The sequence below is a fragment of the Populus trichocarpa genome, chromosome 4 (genome assembly GCF_000002775.5).
Source record: "Populus trichocarpa isolate Nisqually-1 chromosome 4, P.trichocarpa_v4.1, whole genome shotgun sequence".
Lineage (NCBI taxonomy): Eukaryota > Viridiplantae > Streptophyta > Magnoliopsida > Malpighiales > Salicaceae > Populus > Populus trichocarpa.
In genome coordinates, this window is record NC_037288.2 from 2955123 (window position 1) to 2981921 (window position 26799).

At 34.5% G+C, this 26799-nt stretch overlaps 2 protein-coding genes across 4 annotated transcripts; one reads left to right on the forward strand and one right to left on the reverse strand.

Annotated features, from left to right (window-relative positions):
• Positions 1-251: 251 nt before the first annotated feature.
• Positions 252-4766, reverse strand: LOC7490806 (protein GID8 homolog). 2 transcript variants are annotated; one of them, XM_052452552.1, is made up of 7 exons: positions 4572-4766; positions 4373-4473; positions 3408-3567; positions 2968-3071; positions 1935-2066; positions 1536-1692; positions 252-664 (listed from the first exon to the last, which is right to left on the reverse strand). In XM_052452552.1, the coding sequence occupies exons 2-7, from the start codon at positions 4373-4375 to the stop codon at positions 543-545; spliced, it is 678 nt and encodes a 225-aa protein (XP_052308512.1). In that variant the 5' UTR covers positions 4376-4473; positions 4572-4766; the 3' UTR covers positions 252-542. The 2 variants fall into 2 exon arrangements, with proteins under 2 accessions (XP_052308512.1, XP_002305675.1); XM_002305639.4 differs by having other exon boundaries at positions 2968-3074; positions 4572-4763.
• Positions 4767-15909: 11143 nt separating this feature from the next.
• Positions 15910-26644, forward strand: LOC7490807 (helicase-like transcription factor CHR28). 2 transcript variants are annotated; one of them, XM_024600182.2, is made up of 12 exons: positions 15910-16354; positions 16577-16649; positions 16744-17130; positions 17262-18469; positions 19088-19159; positions 20016-20093; positions 20193-21102; positions 22000-22130; positions 22322-22543; positions 23820-24413; positions 24529-24738; positions 26115-26644. In XM_024600182.2, the coding sequence occupies exons 1-12, from the start codon at positions 16196-16198 to the stop codon at positions 26217-26219; spliced, it is 4149 nt and encodes a 1382-aa protein (XP_024455950.2). In that variant the 5' UTR covers positions 15910-16195; the 3' UTR covers positions 26220-26644. The 2 variants fall into 2 exon arrangements, with proteins under 2 accessions (XP_024455950.2, XP_052307921.1); XM_052451961.1 differs by lacking the exons at positions 15910-16354; positions 16577-16649; positions 16744-17130 and having other exon boundaries at positions 17859-18062; positions 18155-18469.
• Positions 26645-26799: the final 155 nt, after the last annotated feature.

Consider the following 26799-nt stretch of genomic DNA (forward strand, 5'->3'; position numbering starts at 1 on the left):
AAATATATATTTTAATCTTATTTCAGTTTGGTATTTTCTCGGATCCCTGCCTCTCCCCTTTTGTTCGTTTGCTTTAAATTTTTTGTCTTCGCTGTCTGGTCTTCAGCAGTTGGGCTGCTGAATAGCAGAAAGCATCATTCCAGTAGATGCCCTGCTAGTCATTTATCCCGGAGAACAAACCAGGCAAGGGGGAATGCGTCATGGCCTTGAATTTATTGTGTAAGATAGTGGGGGGTAGCAACAGGGCAACATTTTCAAAGTTTGGTCATAGCCTTGAAATTACTTATGCCATTATGATTTTGGATATGATGCCATAATCCACAACTTTAAAGAAGGCAAATCGTGTAAACATATCTACTGTGCAAGGATTTAGAATAGAGGAGAATGAACAACGAACAAATTGTAAAACAGTAGCATCCAACAGATCACTGACTGCCTAAAGTCATTGTAATAGAAGCACAGACATTTTGTCCTTCCATCATCCAGTTTCTGCATGTGCAATCTTGACCAAGCGAATTCTTCCACGAGAACTTGCGAGCAGCTCAAACTGCAGGGTCTTCGAGCATGGCAGTAGATAAATTCTTTATTCGAGGATATGCAGCTTTCTCATCAAGTTGGTTCTGAGCCCATAGCAACATTTTTAACAAGCTTGGAAGCTTTGGATCTGTGATTATGTCAATTCATAAAAATAAAAAAAGGACAGCATAATTAATTCTTCTTATAATAAAGATAGTGCAAGATAATCAACTCAAGTACACAAGCACAGTAAAGCAAACAGAGAAAGGAGAGGACAAAGAACAGTATCCAAAATAGGAGCTTGCATCTCATCGCTTAGTCATTATCTCGTTAAGAATTCAGCAAATGTTGTAAAAGAAAATAAACGTGTCTAACTCACAGCAAATGATGTGACCTAAAGGAATAAAATTTGCAGATGCCCTTTAGATGCAAGCTCTTGCCCTTCCCAATATTCCGTGTAATCCCCTCCAAAGGAAAGAACAAAATGGCCACATTTTACGTGAGAACCAATGATGTACAAGGCTTTTAGTGCTACTGAGAAGATCAAGCACAATTTATGTGGGTCCTTAAATCAGCAATGTCCAAATGGTATACCCAAAAATAAAAGGTTCTTTCTGACACAAAGGATGTTGTTACAGTAACTGAAGCCCATTTTACACCATTATCTAATTGACATGCCTGGGAGGTGAGCATCTCTTTACACAACTTTAAGAGTGGAAGCTTGTGTATGATGTTTGTGATGAATGGTAGTGGGTGTCCAGAAGACGTGTCAAGAATAATAATTGATTGGGTTACCATGACATAGCTGGTAGCATGGCAATGAAAATGTACAATACAAAGGTGCTTGATTTCTTCTTCTCTTTTTTTTCTTTTGGGACATAAGAACCAAATAAAAACAAAGAGAAGCAGACATCACCCAAGCACACAGGAACATTTATTTCTATTAACACAAACACGCGGACATATAAAAAAAATTAAAAAATTAAAAAATAAAAGAAAAGAAATAGACATCCGCAAACCTTTTTCATGACTCTGGCTTGTAAGGATAGCTGCATTCACCTCACTTGCTGTCTTAAGGCGTTGTGAAATATCCAAAAGATCTCCAACAGGGCAGTTAGAAACATCTTCAAAAGCCAGCAGCGCAACAGTCCTCTCCAGTTCTTCTAAAAAGCTATGCTGCAGAAATTTTCAACTTTCTCAGGTCATTTATTATCATGAAAGTGGTCATGTGAATGTGTCCCACTAAGACAGTATTTATCTTCAAGGTGAATATCATTATTAGTTTCAATAATTATGCAACCAGTTTAATCATTGAAGTTCAACCAAATTGAGAAGAAAAACAAAGCCAGAAGGAACTGCAGATGATATCAAATGCTATGCAAGTAAACATGACAAAATTATGAGGAACTCAGAATTACATCTTCTTCTCCCCTTGGAGCAAGTTCCTCCTGAGCAAACTGCAAAGCCTCATTTACTTTGCCATTGCGAATCAGTTCTATCAATCTCTGTTGCTGGAGATGGAAAAACAGTTGCGGATTTGTATCCAGTATCTGCAAGCAAAATTTTCACATGAGGAAAATCTAGATAGAAAAAAGGCCATAATCTATATGGTTGTGTCATACATGCATGCATGTATATACATATATGTGCATGTATGTTTCTGCATAGAACAAGCAATGATGACTTAAAGAACAGCCCTCTATGAAAGAATTTATGTTTCTGAAATTCCACAACCGCCATTAAAGATGAGGTTTCCATATTCTAGCTTTCTTAATCACTTTCCTGTGATTTTCAGTAGTACACACTAAACAGGCAATATGACAATGTCATGTATAAGAACATCACATGACTTTCTCATGGCTAGACTAAAATGGGTTGCATGATAAGGCATGCAAAATGATAATATATAATCCTGCAGTTTATTCATTTGCTTCCTTGAAACATTCATTGCTTATAAGCATTCAGCCCATAAGAATATCATTGACATAACAGCTGTATAGTTTAAGCCATATTTCTTTCAAACCTATAAAATCAGTAGGACATGGGAGTTAAACTATGACCTGTTACTAAGGCCAAAGCATTAATTTTGCCACGATGATGAAATAATTAAATGGTCATAGAAAGTTGAAGGTCTCCTACAGCTCAGTGCAATTGTATGGCCGTTGGCAAAGTTAAAGATACTACAACCAACATAATCATAGATGACTGCCTAACATGCTTCTTGATCCTGCTGGAAAAGAGAGAGTTTCAGATAACACATCCATGAATATTATAAGAAACTCCCGAAGTCCCTTAAAACAATGAAAAGCTAAAATTTCAAGAAAAAATATTAATCAAACAAACAATATAATCACATGGTCCTAACAAACTATGATAGGGATAATAATATGCGAATAAATGACCCACAAGTCACCTTCACAAAGATTGTAGCAACATAGTAAAGCATCGCACCTCAGGATTTAAATCATTCACTTTCTCAATCGCATCCTCAACATTTCCACACTGCACAGCCTTCTTAGCAGCCATTCGATCTGTAATAGTTGCAAGATCTATATCTGCTATTTCTCAATAAGAAAAAAAAAACACAACGTATCATGCCACCAAAGCACAAAAACCAAACATAAGAGACCGTTTGGGAACGCGGTTTCAACCGCGCTCCCTCAAATTTCAATTTTTTTTTTTTTTTTGCTAAAAATTATTTTTTTTTATGTTTTCAAATCGTTTTAATGTGCTGATCTCAAAAATAATTTTTAAAAAATGAAAAAAATATCATTTTGATGTATTTCTAAGCGAAAAGCACTTTGAACCACAACCGCTACCACAATCCCAAGCAGGCCCTTATACCATAGTAAGAATAACGTTGATACACACACATAGATGAAAAAGGATACGTTCAGCTCCAGATTCCATCTGAAATTTCTCAGCAGCGTCCACGTAACCTTCCGTAACAAGAAAGTTCATCACCAATTTATTCATGTCTTCTTTCCTAATTTTTACATCATTAAGCTTTCTTTCCCACTCTTCTCTTGTAATCACCTTTTTTGACATAGCCTGTGCACAACAAACATAAACATAAGCACATTACCCATTCAACACCTATCTAAATATTCCAGTTTCAATAAATTTGTTCTACACTGTATTTCTACACTAAATCTCACACAATTCAGCGCCATAAATGCAAGAGTTCACACATTTCATTTCCTATTTTTGCAAACTAAAAATACAACCAAACCATTGGCACATATTTTCTCATTTGGATCTAATGTAACAAAACCCTAACTCAAACTACTTATCATAGTTATTAGGCAAGTCACAATCAAATTCTCTTTTTCTTAGAATTCAAAATGCCCTCTTTTAGCATGGATATTTACTACGTAACCAACTAGAGACAGCACCACACAATAAAACACAATCAAGATCAAAATGCAGCATTAATCCAGTCAGTATTACCTTATAGTGAACAAAAGAAAAAACCCTACATAATCATTTTTAATTGTCTTCAATAGATGCATGAGATTAAACACTTCAATAACATCAAAACAATCATGATTAACAATACCCTAATTCAAAGAAATTATCACAGTCATTCGGCTAGTCTAGGTCAAAGTCACACTCCCTTTCTTTAAATTGAAAACTTTGGCCTATTTTATCTATCAGGATTTTCTTTTAATAATCAAGAAAAGACCACAGTTTTTAGTAAAACGCAATCATATCCAAACCCACCATTAAAATCTAATCTAAAACCCTAAACAACAATCTTTCATTTCCTACAAAAAAACAACTCAGCATCAATCATAACTAATCACTATAAGTAAAGATTGACAAGAAATGAAAAAAAGAAACCATAATCTGTTACCATTGCTTCAATTTCCGCAAGCTCACGAATTACAACCCAGAACAGTTACATCAGTGCACTAGCACCACCACCGTCCGTAATCCACTGGATTCCACTTCCCTCTGTAATCAAACAAACACCCAGATTAAAAACGCCTAAAAAGTCCTAAAACCTACACTGTTACACTCAAAAAGAATTCAACACTTGTATTTACTCTCACCAGAAAGCCAAAAGCCCTAACTGTATTGAAACTAAGATTTCAAGAGTGTATTAGGTTTCGATTTTCCGGGAAAATATCCACTTTCTGGGAAGTATTTTGCGCGAGAGAGAAACCTTCGGTAAGGAGATTTGTTGCTTTTTTTTTGTTTTGCTTTGCTCTGCAGAGAGTTTATTCTGTTTTCTGATTTTGATAGCGGCTTTTTTTAATGTTTTTAGGATTATTTTAATATATTAATATTAAAATAAATTTTAAAAAAAAAAAATATTATTTTAATATATTTTTAACAAAATCTTCCATTATAATACCAAATATCTGCGTTGATGATGGATCTGAGGTGAAAATATGTATGGGCTTTCAGCCCCATAAATTCACCAAAAAAAAGTTCAAATGTATATTTGTTATTTGACACCTCAAACCAAATAGCAAGCGACACGTCACATTCTTTGTTTCTTTTCTTTTTTGTTTTTAAAAGAAATGGATGACTGGTCTTCCACCCTTTTAAGATTAAAAAATAACTAAATTCAACACAATCACATGAGCTTGGGTTTTTTTCAAGCCCTAGAGTGTTGGGCTCACGTGTTTAAACATTTTTTGTTTTGGATCTACTGGATTAATCATTGTTAGATTTTTATTAAATTTTGTATTGGCTTTTTTTTTTGTTTTAACGATTTTTTTAATAAAATATGATTTGATTTCTACTTGGTTTACAAACATGCTTTAAAAAAGAAATTTTTGATCTTAGGAGGCATTATTTATATGCAGCTCTATTTAATTTTTTCTTTTTAATTTTATAAAATCACCTTCCTATAAGTGTTTTTTTATTATTTTATTAAATAAAACATTAGTTTCATTTAAAAATATTATTAAATACAATCGAGTCTATGACCTTTATTTCAAGGTTATATATCTACATACACATCTATCTTTCAACTTTTCAGTTTATTATTTGGTTAGATGTCGTTTGGTTTTCACATAAAATGATAGTATTTTTTTTTAATATATGCAACATTGCATAGTATTTTTTTTTATTTAATCAATTTCATGTAAGCGTGTGTTTCTATCATCATTAGATTAAATAAAAAATCAATTCTAGTAAACAAAATCATTAAACATAACCTGGTAAATTGCTCGTGTTGCAAGGTCAAATATCTTAATCTATATTTATTTCTTGATTTTTATAGTCTAGTCTTTAATTTTTATTGATAACTTTTTATATATGTATCTATTGATATCAATGGTTCTGATTTTATTTAATTAAATATATGTATATGTTTTTTGATTGACGTTTAAATTTTGTATATAAAAAATACATTAAAAAAGCTTGTGTATTTAATTTTTTTATAAAAAAAAAACAAATTATCCAACCCACGCAAACAAGCCGTCATATAGCCAGCAAATAACTAATGTTATAAAGTCGTTTCAAAATCTATGGAAATAAGAAACGTTTTAAGAATGGTCGTGGATTGAACATTTCATGTTTTCACCGTGTAAAATGTGTCAAGTGATTCTTTTATTTGCCAGACATCAATTATTGGCGAGGCGAAAAGAAAGAACCCTCCGATCGTCCAGTGACCCCCTCCGGGCGGTTACTTGGCCACTAAGTCACACCCACTCTTATAACTTTTTATTCACGCCATGACAAAAGAGTTTTTCTTTCGAGTCAATAATAGAGTTGCAAAAATTCTTTGCTTTTAGGATAATGAATATAATAATAATTGTTTTTTAAAGTATTTTTTATTTAAAAATTTATTAAAATAAAATTTTATTATTGTTAAAAAATTATTTTTGCCATCAACTATATGATTTAAAAACAAAAACAATATTAATTTGAAATTAAAAGTTAAAAAAATATTAATTTTTTAAAATTATTTTTCAAATTTATTATATGCGTGACACTCCAAAATCAATATTGACCAGGCATACCCTAGCACATATATGCCTGACACACAATATGGCTCCACCTTATGGCTTGTTTTGGAAACAATTGTCGCCTATAAATACGCAGCCATATATTTTATTTTGGTTGCATCCACGATATGTCCTATTTTTATAGGTCAAGAAAACAGATAATAAATTGTCAGGAGAATCACTACTTCCTCTCCCTTGTCAGAAGAACTATTGAATGGTCAGATGTCGGGTAAATTTGATAAATGATAACGTTTAAAATATTTTTTATTTAAAAATATATTAAAATAATATTTTTTATTTTTTAAAAATTAATTTTAATATTAGCATATCAAAATATCTAAAAATATATATAAAAAATACATCCGGATATCTATATTAATCTAAAAAATATATAAAAAAAAATTTAAAACAAAAAAAATTAAATTTTAGTGAAACGCGGTAGGGCTGAGCATTTTCGGTTCGGTTCGGTCTGGTTTTGGACCAAAATAAACAACCAAACCAATTTTTTTAAAAAAGTTTTTGAACCGAACCGAAAACCGGTTCGAACCGATTAATTTCGGTTCGGTCCGGTTTTTCCCCTTCCAAACCGGTCGGTTCGGTTCACTTTTAGCAACCCAATCCTTATCAAGAATATGTACAAGCAAAAACAGGGGTTTAACAACTCAATCCTTATCAAGCCAAAACAGGAGTTTGCTTTTAGCAACCCAATCCTTATCAAGAATCTGTACATCAACCATGGCACAACCTTTTACATGTAAAGGATTGTCTCGTTTTTTTTTGCTATCGCATGAAAGCTTCAAAAGCAATTGAAGAATCTGTACATCAGCCATGGCACAACCATAGCTCGTTTGAGTTGAAGAGTTCGATGAAGAAGAAGAAAAAGTCGAGGAGAAGTCTGTCTGTGAGGTTTATCAAGTAGGTATTTGTGTGTGTGCCTGTGGGGGGGTTGTTGGTTAAGATCTAGAGAAGAAGAGATGCAAAGAGCAAAGGGAAAGGGAGGGCTTGCTGAAGATCCAGAGAAGGAGAGAATTGAGAGATGCAGAGACCAAAGACAAAGGGAAGAGAGAGATGTAGAGAGCGGCAGCTGATTTGTTTAGGAATGCTACTTTAGGTTTAGGGTTAAAACATTTCCTATTTATACTTTTTTTTTTAGTGTTGGCTTGGTTGAACCGGTTCGGTTCAATCGGTTTCAGACTTTAGAAACCGAAACCGAACCGAATCGGAACTTTTTTGTAATTTTTTAAGCGGTTAATTCGGTTTTTTTTTCGGTTCGGTTTTTTCGGTTATTTTTTTCCCGGTTTTTTCGGTTTAATAGGTTTATCAGTTTTTTTGCTCACCCCTAAAACGCGGTTTGAACCGTTTTCCCAAACGAGACCGTACTAAAGTGTTTAGAATATGTTAATTGTTATTTTTTAAAGTATTTTTTACTCATAAATATATTAAAATAATATTTATTTATTTTTTAAAAATCACTTTTTTATTCTAACAAATCTAAATAACTTGAAAATATAAAAAATATTTTAAAAAAAATTAATGAAAAAAAACAGGTTTAATCTTCCGACCAAATAACGCAGACCACCCGCACAACTGACAATTCATAATAGCCTCTCCACCATTACACAAAATCTTTTCTCTCCCTGTTTTCACTCATTTTTCTTTCTCTTTATTTTCCTCCTCACCAATTCATTAACCTAAACATCGGAAGATCCTCAAATTACAAAGAGAACTTGTTTTCGCATAAAAGCAGCAAGCTCAACATCCAAACCAAGCACTCAAGCCGAGAATCAATCATGGAAAGCCCTTCATCGCATATAATCTAAACTAAATAATAATAATAATTATTAATTATTAATTAACTAATACTCTAAAACGCGTGGGGAAAGTACTGTAGCTTTTCTCACATGTTTTTTTTTTTTTTTTTCCCATTCCCCGCATGTTTTTTCCTTGTTTTTTCCATTTTTTTTTTGTTTTTTTTCCAATATTATCTTCTTCTTCTTTTGTTTTTTTAATTATTTTTGTTGATTTTATTTTTTTACTATTGAACTGATTGAGAATTTAGCTTTATAATGTTTTTCTTTGAAACATTGTCGATTGCTACAATGTTTCATCACATGGTTTTTGTTTTGCTACAGTGTTTTTCCACATGATTTTTTTTTCTTTTTTTATGTTTTTTTTTTAAATTATCACTGTAGTTTTTTTTCTTGAAAACATTGTACATTGCAACAATCTTTCTCAAAATGATTTTTTTTATGTTTTTTTTTATAAGTCTACGACAACGCACATGCATACAACAAGCTCGCGGCAACGCGCGAGCATGACATCTAGTAAACATTAAGCCATGTGGCCAAAACACTATTGCATGTTTATTATTTATTATCTCACAAATCATAATAGATTGAAATAGCTAAAATTTTAAAAAATTAATTTGGTTCTTCAACTTTTTTTTTCCAAAGTAATTGAGCCATTTTAAGTCTAAATTTGCACTTAATTGCCTATTTTTTAAAAAGAAAAGGTTGGGTTGAAAATCTAAGCACCAAAGTTAAAATGGCGTGTAACATAGGTGATGGTTTTGAATTGCATATAAAAAATTTATTTTAGTCCCCAAACTTTGTTTAGTTTATAGGTGATCAATTCCTTTAGTTTTTAGAAATCCAATTTTGGTACCAAAGTTCATTTCCCTTGTTTTTCAATCTTTTTATGTGAGAGAAGATAAATGACTGCTAGATTATGGCTTAAAGGGAGAAATTCATCGTTTACACTTATTACGACCACCAAAATAGTTGAAATTGATGTCAATGAGTTTCATTTGACGAAAAGAGTTTTATAGTGATTGTTTTTTTAGCCTTGACATTGTCCAAAAAAACATATCTAGGTTAAGGAGGAGAAAATCTATTTGGTTTGATATTGTGATTTAAGCTGTTTTTTTTTTTTTTGGTTTATTGAGTTGCTAAATTGGTTTCCATATGTTCTAGGATTTGTTTGGGGTGTTTTTGGCTTAAAATGAGTTGAAAAATGGGTTTGCTGAGTTAAAAACTCATAACCTTGATTTTCTAGCTACCATAATGGTGGTTGGAATCTGGGTAGAAGACGACGCGTTGTCTATCTTGGTGGACGACGCATCGTCTTTGTGTTTTTTAAAATAAAAAATAAAAAGAGACGGATGATAGGTCGTTTACCCCTTTAAATGATAAAAATGAGACTCAAGCATGAGAGTCTAGGCTTAAAGGCCCACACACCTGGGTTGTTTCTTCCAAAGCCTAGTGTGTTGGGCTATAGACCTGTGATGTTGGGGTTTTTTTTTGCCTTTATTTTTGATGCAAATTTATGAAAAACAAATTGACCCGATTGGTTTTATGACCTGGATTATAATGTCAACGAGTTAAGCCACAACATCTAATCTATTTTTTTAATGCATTTTTTGTCATTTGATTTTTTAAAAATACAGTCTTACCATTTGTTCTCGATGATCTATTTTTTTTTATTTAACTTAAAATTAAAAAAAATACAATTTCACCATTTGTTATCAATAATTTGCTTTTACTATTTCAGTCCCACACGTCTATCATGTTTTTTTATAACATATTTCATTTAAAAAAGTCATGTGTGTTTTATTATCATATAAATCTATTTAATGACAAATAATCTATGGAATGAAAAATTTATTGAATCCTATGGCGTGCATAACTTGCTTTGAGAGTTTGGTTAGTTGACTCAAGTTCACTTTTTTAAAAAAAAACTGAGTTTTTTTTGTCATTTTTGTTTTTCAACATTGAATTGATTCGAGATTTAGGTTCTTGATTCGTTTGTTTTCAAGATTATCCTTGTAATTTTTTATGTTAACTCAAAATAATCTAAGTTGATCTAATATGTTTCCTTATCAATATTATATAAAAAAATCATCTCATATTGTGATATCCCACATTGAAAGCGAGTATCCAGAGCTAGGGTCTTATTAATAGTGCTGGTTGCTAACATGTTGTACGCGTTTTGAGGCGTCAGGCTCAGAAGTAGGCTCGCGTCACCAGGAACAAAACCGTGAGGTCAGTAAGGCCCAAAGCGAACAATATACAGCATGTTGGGCCGGGTTGTTACATTTGGTATTAGAGCCGAGGACGACTCGTCTTAAGGTGGGAAATCGGACAATATACAACATGCTGGGCTCGGTTGTTACACATATACAACTAATTTTAAATTCATAGATAATTTTTTAAAAAAAAAAACATGTTAGCAACATATAAATATTTTTTTATTTATTAAAAAAAACATGTCAATGATATCACAAACATAATGCAATAGTAATCTCTAAAATATCACAAACATAAGTAATCTATAAAATTTTATTATTCTCACCATGCCAATGATTGAGCCAAGCGCGTATATAAAAAAGTTCTAAGCACTCGAGGATTGTGCCCGTACATATTAACTACTGTAGGGTTAGGATAGGCAGCACGTCGCTGCCATCGGAATTGGCCAAGAATCACGGGGTGGATGCCTTCTCCTCGACAGACAACTGCCAAACGCTAGTTCGGCAGATTCCACACGAAAGTTCCAAGGGTTTTCTACACAGGTGAAAGTCGAATTGAAGAAGAATCTGCCTGCTGCCTGCCTGCATGGTTTAAATTAAATTTCCTGACATGTACCCAGCCCTGTACTTTCTTAGGAACGTGGGTCGCTAAGAGTTTTATTATATTTAACTCGGATTCACGTTTGGCATCTTTGAGAAATTTGCCTTACTTTTTGTCTACAAATGGAATCCCAGTCTTTTTTTATTATTATTAAATTAACTTTCTTTTTTAAAGTAATTATAGGTTTTACACATATTTCAACTAATTTTTTTTTAAATTTAAAATTAATAATCAAATAAATTTCTAATTTGTAATCTTTGAACCAATGAGAAGCATAGTCTTTTTTTTAATATTAATATTGATATTCGAGTCAGTTTGTGTGCACCTCGATTAATTCCACGGGTCTTGAAGTTAATGATCATATAATGATTCAGTAGCCATCATATTAGCAACCATAAGATTAGAACATGAAATCATAAAAAAAATAAATTTTTTAATTCTAAATTCTTATTACTGATTATCTACTGGTCGAGTCTTTTAGTGTTATTAGTGCGCGTATCTTGCCTCCATGTAAAGGCAAGCACTGGCATCCATCATTCTATTCTCCACTATTTTCTATCTGCTTTATGCGTAGATCGTAGACTTTTTTTTTCTTTTAAAAATAATTAAATAAATCCACATTGCTTACCTTCCTTCTTAAAGTTTTAAGGGTAAGAATCTTGAACCACTAAAAAAATATCCTTACCAAGCTCAAAGACGAAGACATCTTAAATTTGAGCGAGTTTTGCAATCACTTTACTTAATTATTTTTCTTTTTTTTTTTACTTTATGGTAAGATTGTGAATAAAGTAAAGAAAAATAAAACAAAGATTTTCTTCATGTTGATTTTCACTTCTTATTAAGAGCTTGTCACGAGAAATGTTTCGGCCACTTGCTTTAGCAATTAAACTATTTATTAAAAAGCTTAAAAATCAGAAATTTTATGTTAATTAAATATTCATGAGTTTTTTTTTTCATCATATGGCACATAATAATTAAACAAAGAATGTTAACACACCCATAAAAATCTATAATATTATTTAAAAAACATGAAAAAATTGAAAGAAAATTATAATAAAATGTAAATTTTTTTAGTGCATTTAAATCTATTTTTTTTTAAAAAAATTAAAATGGAAAAAAGATCAAGGCTTGGCCTAACAAATTGAGGGCAAAAACGTGTGGAGCTTGCAAGGGCAGCCTAGGCTAAGCCTACGTGATTGACCTTCTATTTTTTCTAAGAGATGAGTAACATGTCGCCCACCCCTTCTTATTTGAAAACAATGCAAATGAAGTGTTGTCTGTTAATTCAAATTTCGACAACTTGTGATGGCTGAAAAATCAGAGTGGGGTGTTTCTTGATTCAAAATTCTATTTTTAACCTATTTTGACACAAAACACTTAAGAAACACCATAAAAACAAAAAATAAACCAATATTTCAACAAACATATATCTAAATTGGTCAAAGAACATAAAATCAAACCATTTTTTTTTCTCTCGACTACAATCTACTTTTTCAAGCAAGTTTAAATTCTCAAAACACCTTAAAAAAACTTCTCTCGTCGAATGGAATCCATTGACACCAATATCGGTTTCTTTTGTGGCTCAAAGATGGCAAAACGATGAATTTCTCTCTTCTTCATCAATATCCAACGAGTCTCTCTTTCATCTTTGAAACTCAAAGACTAAAAAAAAAATTAATTAACTTTTGGACCAGAATGAAAATTGTTATTAATTTGGGATTAATCATGTATTTTCTCTGTATTTTACATTTTAGTTATTTATCTTTTAATTTGGTCCTTGTACCACAATTTCAAACTCAATCTCATCTGATTGGACCATAAAAAGATTTAATCGAAAGATTTTTTAAAAATAAAGGATATATATTAAAAAAAAGATGGAAATTAAAAAAAAAACGAGAAGTTTCATTGTTAATGTGAAAAGTAAAGCTGCATGAAGTCCAAATATTCTAGACTAGGGGTGAGAAAAAAACTGAAAAACTGAGAAAACCGGAAAAAATATAACCGGAAAAAATATAACCGAAAAAACCGAACCATGAAAAAAAACCAATTAAAATTTTAAAAAAACCGGTCGGTTTGGTTCGATTTCGGTTTTATAAGCCTAAAACCAAAAAAACCGAACCGAACCGAACCTAAACCGAGCCAAACCCGGAAAAAACCGAGCCAAACCGAAAAAACCGAGCCAAACCGGTTTGAACCGGTTTTTGTCCTAAAAAACCGAACCGAACCGAAATCGATCGGTTTGAACCGGGTTCGGTATTTTTTATTTTAAAAAATTTCGTTTTAGTTATCTTTTTTTTTATAAAAACCAAACCGAACCGAAAATGATTACCTCTATTCTAGACCATATTAAAAAAAAATCATTAAATGCGATAATTTTTTTTTTCTTTCAATAGATATTATCAAATCGACAAAGTTGGAGAAAACCTTAAAAATTCTTGTCCCTTTTACAAATGTTTAACGAACTTTGATTTTTTTTTTTTTAAGTTGGGTTTGACTAATGGCTCCCATTCTCCTACAAAACAAGCTTCCTACATAGGATATGAGGTCTTTCGATACTTCACTAAGCAAATTACAAGAAAAAAACATAGTTTTAAAAGAATGAAATGAAGGAGAATATCCTTCTTATCCGCGATTATCTCTAGTATTATCGTACTCATGTGAAATAATTATCTTTATCATGAAAAACCGCAGAGCTAACTTGTAAAACAAGACGATGAGGTAAGCAATCACACTGTTGACTTGTGACACCAAACATTCAAGTGAGCAACCACAAGAGTTGTCTTGCAAAATGGGGCATTCCGGTGGGCAATCGGAGTGGGATGATTATGTCTAGACATTGTTTAACATGTTCATAACAGTGAAGAGTCATGTCAGCAAAGAAAATTACAAGAAAAACAAAAGGATGATGGACTCGGATTTGGATCCATTTTCCAGCTTTAACGGGCTCCATTTTGAGCTAGCACCTCCTCCTCCTCCTCCTCCTCCTTCCTTCTCCTTGGGTTCGATTTTTCGCTTAATTTCGACTTCAATTTTGCTCTCCTTTCGTCTGTGTTGGGATTAGTTTTGCCCTTATACTTCTCTGTGGTATTGGGCTAGGTTTCAGCTCACCATCCCAAATCAAAATTCTTATGCTGTAATTAGTATAATTTTTTTATTTTTTTTTTCAGAAATATATTAAATAATATTAAATATTAAAAACCGTCTTTATGCGTAAAAACAAATAAGGTAGAAGTCCATTCGAAATGCGTGTTTTCATGCTTGGCTATTGGTATTCGTCATCACATGCACAATCAGCGTTGAATTCAAAGCGTAGAAGATACCAACCCAATCCCCCCCGCCATCATCGCCCGTTCACGACTCTCACTTTAGTAGCCTTTTACCCATCCCACTTACTTTGTTCTCCTTGCCCTTTGCTTTGGCTTAATGCCATCCTCTAATTTTCCATAGCTTGACAATATGGTCCTTTGATTAATTGTCATAAAGCCATTGTCGACAAGCTCTATCGAACCATTATTTTCTCCATAATAATAATAATAAAAAAATCTCAACAATTTCTTTTTTGTCTTGGTCTCAACCATTGCCTTTTATTCTGTAATAGTACGAAGATTTGTCAGTGTCATTAATTAATGTTTATCCTTAATAACAGCACATAATGTTACTCCTTTCTTAATTAATTAATTAATTAATTAATTAATAAAGCATTAAAGATTTCACGTTGTTATAAAGAATGGGATTTAGCACATATCTTTCTAATATGGTAACGTTTTTAAGATCAACTTTGATAATAAATTACAACACTAGAATAAAGAACAATATACTAAATTTACACTCCATCTGGTACTGTGTTCCAAACAGAAGTCGGATAAAATTTGAATTTTTTTGTTTAAATTATTTTTTTAAATAATTTTGATTTGTTGCTATTAAAAATAATTTTTTAAAAATAAAAAATATTATTTTATTCTTAGAAATTTCGGAGATGGCGAGTCTCTTTGCATGCGCGGATCCAACAAGTAAAGCAACCGAATGGCTATAAAAATACAAAGAATCAAACGATAAATATAAGGTTGATATTTAATGTAAGTGGCCACCGTTTTGTCAACAGTATGGAAAGATCACGAGCTCAAGTCTTATTCTTGGATATTTCGTGAAAGTTCAATTAATTCTTGGAAACCGCCATACGTAAGTTCTCTTTCTGAAAATGAAGCCCATTCTAGTCGATGCAACTATTGCTGCCCTATAACATCCCGTTCTAAGCAATAGAATCATTCTCAACTCATGAAACACGCTATATATATATATATATATATATATATATATATAGACAAAGAAAAGAATGATTTAATTTTAATGTTTTTTAAATTAAAAATCAATCATGGTTGTGAACGGATCAACCTGATTATAGATGACAATCATGTTTTTTAAATTAAATTAATTTTTATTTATTTATTTTAAAATCCAACTTGAACGAGGTTAGATTCTAGATGTACTTTTCAATTGGGTTTTATGTTAATTCAAAGATGACATTAGGCAACACCAAAAACCCTCACATGCACGGTCTTCGACCAATCTAAAGTGTGAAAATGACAAACCGAAGGTAGAAACAGAGCAACCGAACCCAAAGCTACTCCGACCCTCGCACTTTCCCCTCCCCATCAGTTATCTCGCCATAAATAAATAGTATATTTCATCCATTATTTCCATCACCGAAAAAAAAAAAGAAAAGAGAGGTAAAAACCAAAGAAAAAGTCGTTAACCGACGCACCCACCCACCCCCCACCCCCTCTTCACCCTATATTTAAATCTCCGCCACTCGCTTTCTACACGAGACTTCCCCTTCTTTTATTTCTTCTTCTTCGTTTCATACACAATTTTATTTTATTTGATTTTCCGGTTCTCTGATCGGGAAGAAAAAGTCCACGAACAACAACACACGCCATATAAACCCCAAACCCGAAACTCCGCTTCAATATCTCTCTCTCTTAAAAGCGGTTACAATCAAAATGCGATTCGGATTTCTAGAACGAGTTTAATTGAATTCACTGCTAGGGTTTCTATCTTTGTTTGGTTGATTTGTGATTTGAGTCGACAATCATGATAATGGCTGACGGGAGGTCGGGGAGTGTTATGCCAGGTGGTGAAATTATGGCCGTTGGTGACGGTAATAGCGGCGATGGAGAGGAGGAGGATTTGTCAATGGATGTCGATTTGTTTTATACAATTCTCGGAGAAGAACCGTCGCCTGCTTCTCCGGTAAGATTCCGGTCTGCTTGAGAATTTTGTGTTTTTAGGTTAAATTGAACTGGATTTTAGGATTTGGAGAACTTTAACTTGTTTTGTGATTAAATTATTGAATTTGATGCTGTTTGATTGATTGTTTAAAGGCGGAATATTGTTGCTTGAGAGAAAAAGAGTGATGCTTTTGCTGTTTTCTGCTTCTTGAGTGAATCTTTTTTCTGTTATGTCAAATTGCAGAGTGGTAAAGGAGATTTTTTGGATGAGACGGTGCTGGATGCTGGAAATAGCCGAAACTGGCTGCTCCAAAGTGGTAATAGATTTGAACTGAAATCCTTGGAATATGATGTGGCGTTGGGTGTCGCTGTGTAGGTTGTAATTACCTTTTTTGTTCATATACTGTTTAGGGTCTCAGAAGATAGAAGGGGCAGATGGGTTAGGGGGAGAATCCATGGATCATGCTGCCTACTCTTTGCACAATCCAGAAGGTTCGGATGCTAGGGCAGGGCATTCGGGTGGTTCTATTGATTACACAGGGAGACAAATGAGCTCTCTTATGCATGCTCGCTCTGGAAGTAGTAGAGAGTTTTGCTTCCCGTTTCAAGAAGATCAGGGAACAATGAGGGCAGGAGCGTCACAATCAGAGATAGCCAGTTGCATTACAGAACCTACTACTTTTGCTGATGGAGTGTCTAGCTTTGTTGCAGATCATGCAGGTGGTTTGAACCTAAAGCTTCTTTTGGATGATAATGGAAACCAATTGAGGCATGTGGAAGGGAATGTTGAATCCAAAGGCATGTAAACTTGTTTTTCGTTTTCTTTTTTGCTTTTGTATTGTATGTTTGATGATGTGTACTTGGTAGGTTGATTTAGATCACTGTGTTCATTATTGGAGTTCTCATTTATGTTTCTCTAATAATTGCAGGTTCTTCACATGGTCCTTGGATGGATGGTTTGGATGAGAAATTTGGATCACGTGATGCTTTAGACAATGATAGCTTAGGAATTCTAGAACTTAAAACTGATATTCATAGATCGATGGTCATGCCCTTGATGGATACAGATCATGATATGATTTCTACCAAGTCCGCTGACTGGCATTATCCTGGTTTTAATAGCGAACTAAGGGATCATGATTCAGCTATGCAATTTGGCATGAATGGATATGATGCACATTATACTGATTCTTCAGGTTTTGATTTTTCCAGTGATTTTAATTTTGGATTATTTCCCATTAATCAAGAAATTAATGAATTTCAACCTGAGAATGCATGCTCTGGACCAGAGATTTCGATGATGCCTTGCTCTGATGTAAATGGGATGAATTTTAAATCTGAAGGTGATGGCTATATGTTTCCAAAGACCAGAAAATTTTCATCAAGTGCTGATGATGGACTTAACCATGACAAAGCATCGGTTATGCCACCCAGTGATATTCAGTTAGGCATCAGTGAGGTCCAAACAGTTTGTGTAGAGGATGAAAAAACCGATGGATTGGTTGCATGTAGGAACATGACATGGCAGTCTGGTGAAGGTGTTACCGAAGCTGTTGACAGGAAGTGTTCTTGGAGCGATGGAAACAGTACTTTTGTTTACAAAGACAAACAGCAGTCACCTTCTGGTGTTTTATCATCTGTGCAAAGTCAGAAGCATGTGATTTACACCAACGATGACAGAGGGGGCATGGCTCTTGGATCTTCAAGAGCTCAAGTTGAGGGGATTGCTGGTAGGTTTCCCTTCGATAGTGTATATTTGAATTTAAGTGCTTCAGAGCAGTATTTGCCCTTTGCTCCGACATCCCATATAAGCAAGATGCAGCTGGGTTGTGGCAAGGATGAAAAACAAGGCTTGCCTATTCATTCTAAGGCCTTGGGTTCTCATCTTTCAATAGTCAGCCCTGAATCAATTCAGAGTAATTCATCTGGTAGCAAATCCCATGTTGATGATGAACCTGATATATGTATTCTTGACGATATCAGTCAACCTGCTCGCTCAAACCAATGTTTTGCTCCTAGTAAGCCCATAGTTCCTTTGCTACACCCTACATACAATGATTCACTTCATCATTCCACAGTAGAAGGCACAAGGTTCAAGGCCAATGATGAGCAACTTGTACTTCGAGTTGCATTGCAGGTGAGTATTGTGAGCTAGGGAATCTACCTGCTATGTTACACTAAAACAAAAAAAAATGATTTTTTAAATTCCTTTCGAATTCAAAAGAAATTGAAACTAATAAATACATAATTTGGAAATCATTGGAGCCGGAGTACAATTTACTTTCTGGTCAGATGTCATCACATTGATACGAGATTTCCTTCCCTCAGCCTGAAATATTTTGTTTGGATGCTCACAGGCTGTGTCACAGACTCATAGACACATTCTCACCAAATGTCCTTACAACAAGCATGAGTACAATGTGCAGGAATTTGCTCACATATTAGGAGGAACATAATTTTATTTTGTTTATGGAGAATTTTTCCTTGCTAGCAAATATTCAACGGAAAAAAATAAAAAAAATGCTGTGATCCTCTAATGAAATTTAACTGATTTTCTCATGTATGAATAGAGACATGGTCCTGCCATCTTGAATAATACACACAACTAGTTCATGTTTCAGAATTTTTATATTGCTACATACCACATTGTCTCCTTTATCAGGAAATTAAAGAGCTTTTTCATGATTCCATGATTTTTAGATCATGACTTGCATTGTGAGTATTTGACATGACTAATTTTATGGCACACTGACAGGATCTTGCTCAACCAAAGTCAGAAGCTGTTCCACCCGATGGTTTTTTGGCAGTACCACTTTTGAGACACCAGGTTCGAACTTTCTTTTTTCTAAAGATAAAAGAAATAAGGCTATATAGGACTCTTGATGCGTTAGACGCATCATGAAATCGGTATGTATTATGGAATTGATTTCTATCAGCAGACTCTAATATATTCCTCCCAATAGTTCTATACACGAGGAAATAGTTTTCCATATTCAGACAATCTCTTTGCAGTTACCAGATGTGGATCAACAAGCTTGGAACGTACTTTTATCTCCTATATTCCATTCTAGTAGCAAGGAAAAATGCCTGTAGTGGCAGCCAAAAATGGATATTTCTGGTTGGCCACAATTTGTTTTGAGTTGTGTTCTGCTTTTTTTCATGTTAATCCATATATACAAAATCAAATTCAAGTTTGTGCCAGTGGAAAGAATACATTTATAGAGCTAGAGATATTGATGAGTTGGGTTTTTAATGCAATGACAGAGATTTCAGTTCAGTCTGACCTGTTTAGTGATCCAAAACCAACTGGCATTGGCAAAATTTACTTTTGAAGTGGATCCTGTTTTTTACGGTAGTTTGTATAGTTATCCAAAATCAATTGGGATTGGCAAAACTGACATTTGAAGTGGATTTTTATGGTGGCTTTTAGCAATTTAAAATCAACTGGCATTGACTAACTGCATTTGAAGTCAACTATTGTTTTTGTAGTACTTGTTTATTGTTATATGCTTTCTATTTGTGATGTTCTGCATTTCTTCACTCCTACTTCCAAGATGGGGTTTGAAAACTATATATGGATTCCCTTTTCTATTCTAATGGGCATGTGTGTTTTTTATGTGCTTGTGGATATGCATGTTTATGCATTATTATCCCACTGATGTGCGCAATAATTTCCTGTGTAGCGAATTGCTTTGTCATGGATGGTTCAGAAGGAAACATCTAGCTTGCACTGTTCTGGAGGAATTCTTGCAGATGATCAGGTAGATTTTATTAACTTGCTAAAGCCACTTAATAGTTCTGGCATTGAGAAATTGTTTTTATCTTTTGGCTTTGGCATTTATACAATCATTTTCTCTCAGGGATTGGGAAAGACAGTATCAACCATTGCGCTTATACTCAAGGAAAGAGCTCCTTTATGTCGAGTGGATGCTGTGGCTGTTAAGAAAGAAGAGTGCGAGACCTTAAATTTGGATGATGATGACGATGGGGTTATTGAGATTGATAGATTGAAAAAAGGTGCTGATGGTTCTCAAGTTAAGTCAAATCGAAGTTCAACAAAGAGCCTGAATTCTCCTGGGCAATCCAAGGGAAGGCCAGCTGCTGGAACTCTCATTGTTTGCCCCACAAGTGTCTTGCGACAGTGGGCTGATGAGCTGCATACGAAGGTAACTACTGAAGCCAATCTCTCTGTTCTAGTATACCATGGAAGCAATCGAACAAAAGATCCTTCCGAGGTGGCAAAGTATGATGTTGTTGTTACAACATATTCAATTGTCAGCATGGAGGTCCCGAAGCAGCCTCTGGCTGATGAAGATGAAGAGAAACAAAGAATGGAAGGTGATGATGTTCCGCACCTAGGACTTTCATATGGTAAGAAAAGGAAATATCCTCCCACTTCTGGCAAAAAAGGTCTGAAGAATAAGAAGGGAATGGACAGTGCAATGCTTGAGTCCATTGCCCGGCCACTTGCAAAGGTGGCATGGTTTAGGGTTGTCCTTGATGAAGCCCAGAGCATCAAGAATCACAGAACTCAAGTGGCTAGGGCCTGTTGGGGTCTTCGGGCAAAACGCAGGTGGTGCTTGTCCGGTACACCTATCCAAAATGCAATCGATGATCTCTATAGCTATTTCAGATTCCTCAGATATGAACCTTATGCGGTCTACAAGCTATTCTGCTCAGCAATAAAGGTCCCAATTCAAAAGAATCCAGCAAAAGGGTACAGAAAGTTACAAGCTGTTTTGAAGACAGTAATGCTTCGTCGAACCAAAGGTAATATCTTACGATTTTCCCGTGCATTAATTTTGTATGTTTTGTCAGTCAATGTGGTGAAATTCATTCTGTTCTGGATTTTCCTAAAGATCCTTAATTTATTTTACAAAATAAATTAAAAAACCCCAGCATCTTCTACCTATCTATCTCCTTTATTGTATTGTATAATTGTGATCCTTTGCTAGTTGTTCTCTATTCGAGGTTTGTTGCTTGGCTGGGAGCTGATTATCTGTCCTTGTTTGAATGTTTTGTCTGTCTTCCAATTCATTGGGATTGCTTTGATAGTCGAGGAAGTTTTTTCAAACTACTGTTTCCATTCTTTTCCTCTGCTGACAAATTGATTAGTAGTGTGTATTAACTAGAAGAATTGGTCTAAATTAGAATGTGGTTTATAGTTAGGAAGTTTTTTCACAGCTTTCAACTACTCTTTCCATTCTTTCTCTCTGTTGACAAATTGATTAGTAGTGTATTAACTAGAAGAATGGGTCTAAATTAGTGATGTGGTTTCTAGTTCTTTTTGTCTTTGCCTCGAGGGTCTTGCTGTGGGCTGCTCTAAAGTTTACATCTTCAAGATTAATACTGTGATTAGTTGATGGAGTTTAGTTACAAGTAAAATGACCTATCCTTTGATGTTTCAATGCATGAACAGGTGCCATCAAATATGATTTTACTACTCACACAACTTGTTTAAGTCTTGTAATGCATAAACATACGAGTTTCCTTTGATCTGTTTGAAACATGTTGCTTGCAAAATTTCTGTCTTTGCATGCTTGTCTACATGCTTTTTTCTTGTCTGTTTTGCGTCATATAGATTGTAAATTTTAGCTAGGCTGCTGATGTTGTGCAACTTATTGCAGTTTCTTTTTTGACTCATCTGATGGCTAATGTTTGCTCTAGGCACTCTTCTTGACGGGGAACCTATTATTAACCTTCCACCCAAAGTAGTAGAATTGAAAAAAGTGGACTTTACAGAGGAAGAACGTGATTTCTACACCAGACTAGAAATTGATTCACGAGCTCAGTTTAAAGTATGCTTTTACTGGAAGAGTAATTTAGAAATTATTTCAATTTTCTTTCATATTTCTGGTTATCACGTTCCCTTTCCCTCCTTTTTTAGAAAATTTAATTGTAACATTGTTAATGTGGTAAACATGTTATTTCTATACTCTTTTTGTATGCAAATTAATCAATTCTTTGAACCTCTCCATTTGTTCGTCAGGAATATGCAGCTGCTGGAACTGTTAAACAAAATTATGTTAACATCTTATTGATGCTGTTGCGTCTTCGACAAGCTTGTGATCATCCTCTTCTTGTCAAGGGTTTAGATTCAAATTCTCTAGGTGGATCCTCAATTGAGATGGCCAAGAAGCTTCCTCAGGAGAAACAATTATGCCTTCTCAAATGCTTAGAAGCATCTTTGGCAATCTGTGGCATCTGTAGTGTATGTCGTTTCTTTTCTTGCCCGATCACTCTGCTTATTTCTACGTTCGCCTTTTCTCTCTCTTGTAACTTCACTGGTTTGTTTCCATATGTTAACTTCATCGGTACATTTATATCGTGGATGCTTATTATGAAAATAATTCTCAGTGCACATGCATTTATTGTAACATGTTCATCTTAATTTGTCTTTCTTCTTCATTTAAATGTCAGCTTGTTCAATCAGTTAAGGGACCTGAAACATGATTTTAAGATAATTGGATGCTGTTGCAAGTGCTTTGTTCTGGATTTCCTGAAAAGATAGTCATGAAGATGCATGTCTCTTACATGTATAAGAAACAGGATCTTTAAATTTCAAGCATTAATAGTTGAGATGTTTTTAGGTTTAGGGTTTTGTAAGCAGGAATGGGGGAATAGGCTTTTATCTGATTTGGTGTTGACATCTTTGATTTGAAAGGCTTCTTGTATTGGCTGAATTCTGTGGGAATTCAGTTTGCAGCTTTTGAGGAGAAAGGTTCCTTGTATTGAGGCTAACCTTCGTATCATACTGACCATACGTAACTAATTTCCTCCAGGAATAAGTTGATTTCTCCATCCCAAAGTGCTCAATAGCTCCTTAGATCATTGTGGTATTTTGTCTAGAGCTTTCACAGTTACACATAGAATAGTTTTCCAAATCCTTCGAAGCCTCTAGGATACTTTAAGGTACTTCCAACAGGACTACTGTTTGGTTAGGAGTATCATTTCTTCTTTTATCTAATAGTAATGCTACTATGTTTGTTAGGAAAGCAAACATTGCATAGAAAACTTAGATAAAAGCATATAAAGGCTTAATAAAAGCAACTAAGAATCATTGTTGCTGGTACATGCCATTCAGAAGTCTTGGTGTTTTAAGAGAATTTAGATAAAAGTATCCCAGCTGCAATATAACTTAGAAAAAATGATAAAATAATGGCTGGTTCTACTTTAAAAACTAGTTATTTGAGGTAAATTTTAGTGCGAGATCAATATATAGGAGCTTCAAATCAAAGCTTAAGCACATGATGCAGCCCCCCCCCCCCCCTACCTGTATAAATTGTTGGACAGGGTTGCTGCCACTAATAGTTTCTTTATAATGTAGTGTATTTATCAGTCTTATTTTATATTTTAGTTTTCTTTTATTATTTCTTAAACTGCTTTTCCATGTAGCTTACCCCAACTGCTTTATTAACTTTTTTTTGTGACCTGATACAGTTGTCAATGCTCTATGTTTTCTGACGTTTCTGCTGATTTTCATACAGGATCCGCCTGAAGATGCTGTTGTTTCAGTCTGTGGTCATGTATTCTGCAAACAATGTATCTGTGAGCATCTTACTGGTGACGACAACCAATGCCCTGTGTCAAACTGCAAAGTTCGCCTGAATGTGTCTTCGGTGTTTTCCAAAGCCACATTAAATAGTTCTCTATCTGACGAGCCTGATCAAGATTCTTCTGGTTCTGGTTCTGAGCTTGTTGCTGCAGTTAGCTCATCCTCTGACAACCGTCCCCATAATTCATCAAAAATCAGGGCAACTCTTGAAGTCCTGCAATCGCTCACTAAACCAAAAGATTGTTTGTCTAAATGCAATTTGTCAGAGAATTCTGCTGATGGAAATGTTGCTTGTCATGAAACCTCATCTGGTTCTACAGGCTCACTTAATGATGGAACTGATAAAAGACACCCCCCAGCTAAGGTTGTTGGGGAGAAAGCCATAGTGTTTTCCCAGTGGACAGGGATGCTAGATTTGCTTGAAGCTTGTCTTAAGAGTTCTTCCATTCAGTACAGAAGACTGGATGGAACAATGTCAGTTGTTGCCAGAGATAAAGCTGTGAAGGATTTCAATACCCTTCCAGAGGTCTGTGGGATTTTAACCATTTGAACTTCTAAGAACTATGCTAAATGGTTTTTTATGCCCCTCAAGTGTTTTCACATGTTCTTTCTCCCTGATGTTTGATCCCTTTGCACCACAGGTATCTGTTATGATAATGTCTCTGAAAGCAGCTAGTCTTGGACTGAACATGGTTGCAGCTTGCCATGTGTTGCTTCTGGATCTCTGGTGGAATCCTACAACTGAGGATCAGGCAATTGATAGGGCACATCGTATTGGGCAAACTCGTAAAGTTACAGTTTTGCGATTAACTGTAAAAAACACTGTTGAAGATCGTATCTTAGCTCTCCAGGTACTTTTTTTTCTATTAAATTTTTGTTACACAGTTCCTCATCAAGTAGCCAACTTTTTTCCCCACCATTTAAAGGGACATCGCTCATCACTTTTTCCATCATAAATTGTTTAAATTGCCCCTTCATGGTTAATCATGCAATAATTTTATTTAACAATGGAAAGTATTACTTGGAGATGATAGATGTGGTGCTCTCAATGGTCTGTAAGGAGTATTTGGTTCTTCCGTTGCCATTGTTATTTGCTTAGTTTTTGTTAATGAATTGATATTACAGGCTTGCAGCACTGTAGATGAATTAAGAACTGTGTTTCTCATTTTGGTGAGGCTAGAGGCTAGAGGCAAACGTTTTTCACCTATGCCATGGAGATTTGACTTCTTAAAGTCAATGGTTGTTCAGATGCCAACTGAATTCATTGATTAATCGCACTATTTAGCTGTATATCATATGTGATCTTTGGAGTTTGGGTATTAGGTGAACTTGGCTCAACTAAGTATTTTAAGTGAACATAGTAATGTTGCTATAACAACTTTAACTAGCAGAGTAAGGGGAGCAGAAAAAGGGGATGGGTTGTGATATTAGGTGAACTTTGCTTTAACAGTGCTCAAGCCATCAACATAATGTTCGTAGAATAATTGAAGTGGTTGAACTTGTGAACAGACCTCCTTTAATGGTCACTGTAAATACGTTATGTTTGGATGGGCTCAAGGTGTCAAGCTCAGTGTGGTCAAGTGCATGTTTTAGTTCTTTGGTTTTAGCCAATAAAAGTGTGGGGGCTGAGAAAAAGATGTTTGTTTTGGACAAACATGCTTAACATGATCAATGGGTTATGACTTTGAGCTCATGTTTGGGCCTGCAAGTTGTAGCAACTCTTGCCAAAAGCAGCCTTTTGGATGCTTTGGCTTAAAGGAGTCAAACCTTCTTTTGAAGTGCTTTTGAGCTGCCTGCTTTGGTCCTTGTAGTTCCTAATGTACCATAGAAACAACATTTGCTTGCTTTTAACCAAAGCATTTAAGGGGGTGTTTTTGCTAAAGTAGCTTCAGCCAAATAGGCTGTTGGCTTGTTTGCATTTTAGTTTATTTGACCTAGCAATGTTCTAAAATCAAAACTCGAATGCATTTCTGAACACTTTTCTGGTTGATAATTTCAAAGGTTTGGCCAAATTTCCAACATAATGACCAGCGTCTCTTGTACCTTCAGTTTTGTTGCATATTCTTGTAGATTTTTTTTTTTTTTTTACAAGTGCATTATCTAGCTTTCACGAATGTTTATTATTGGATAATCGTGTTTTTAATTGTCTATTTTATTATACTACATTACTACTTTTGCTCTGAATTATTTCTGTAAAACAAAAATAATGGGGTCATTTTTTTTGCAGCAAAAGAAGAGAGAGATGGTGGCATCTGCCTTTGGAGAGGATGAAAATGGTGGTCGTCAGACTCGCCTAACCGTGGATGACTTGAATTACCTATTTATGGTGTGAAGACAGAGTTCAAATTTTTTTTGGCAGATATTCTTTCAGTAAAACCCAGAGATCACCTACAGGTTCCTTTTCAGCAAAACTCAGATATCTATCCGTAGGTTCCTAGCTGCTTGCCGTTGCAGATGAATATTTGAGCCTTTGCCTGACTAGGTTCAACAAGATAACAAAGGGATATAGGATTTTCTGACTAGTAGATAAGATACGTGCATAGTTGGCTTTGACGATGATCCATTCTTTATCCATTTTTTTTTGTCGGTCTAACAGTGGATCCTCTCATTTTGTTTTCCACTACAGTGGGATACAACATAGGGTTACAGACTTACAGTAGTCTTATAGCAAGTGAAGATAAAGAGTTATATAGTTATTGCTTTGATGTTTTTCGTTCTCTCTCCAATTGTAAATGTTAAAAGGGTCTTTTTTTTTTCTTTTTTCTTTTGCCCCACTTATCATTTTGCATTTATTTTCATTAAAGGCTTTGCATTGTTCTTCTCAAGGAACAGAGATCGCAAAACCTAGCCATCTCCTCGAAGGAACGGTCATTTGTGCCCCTCATATATTCAGCTTGTGATCGACTGCATTT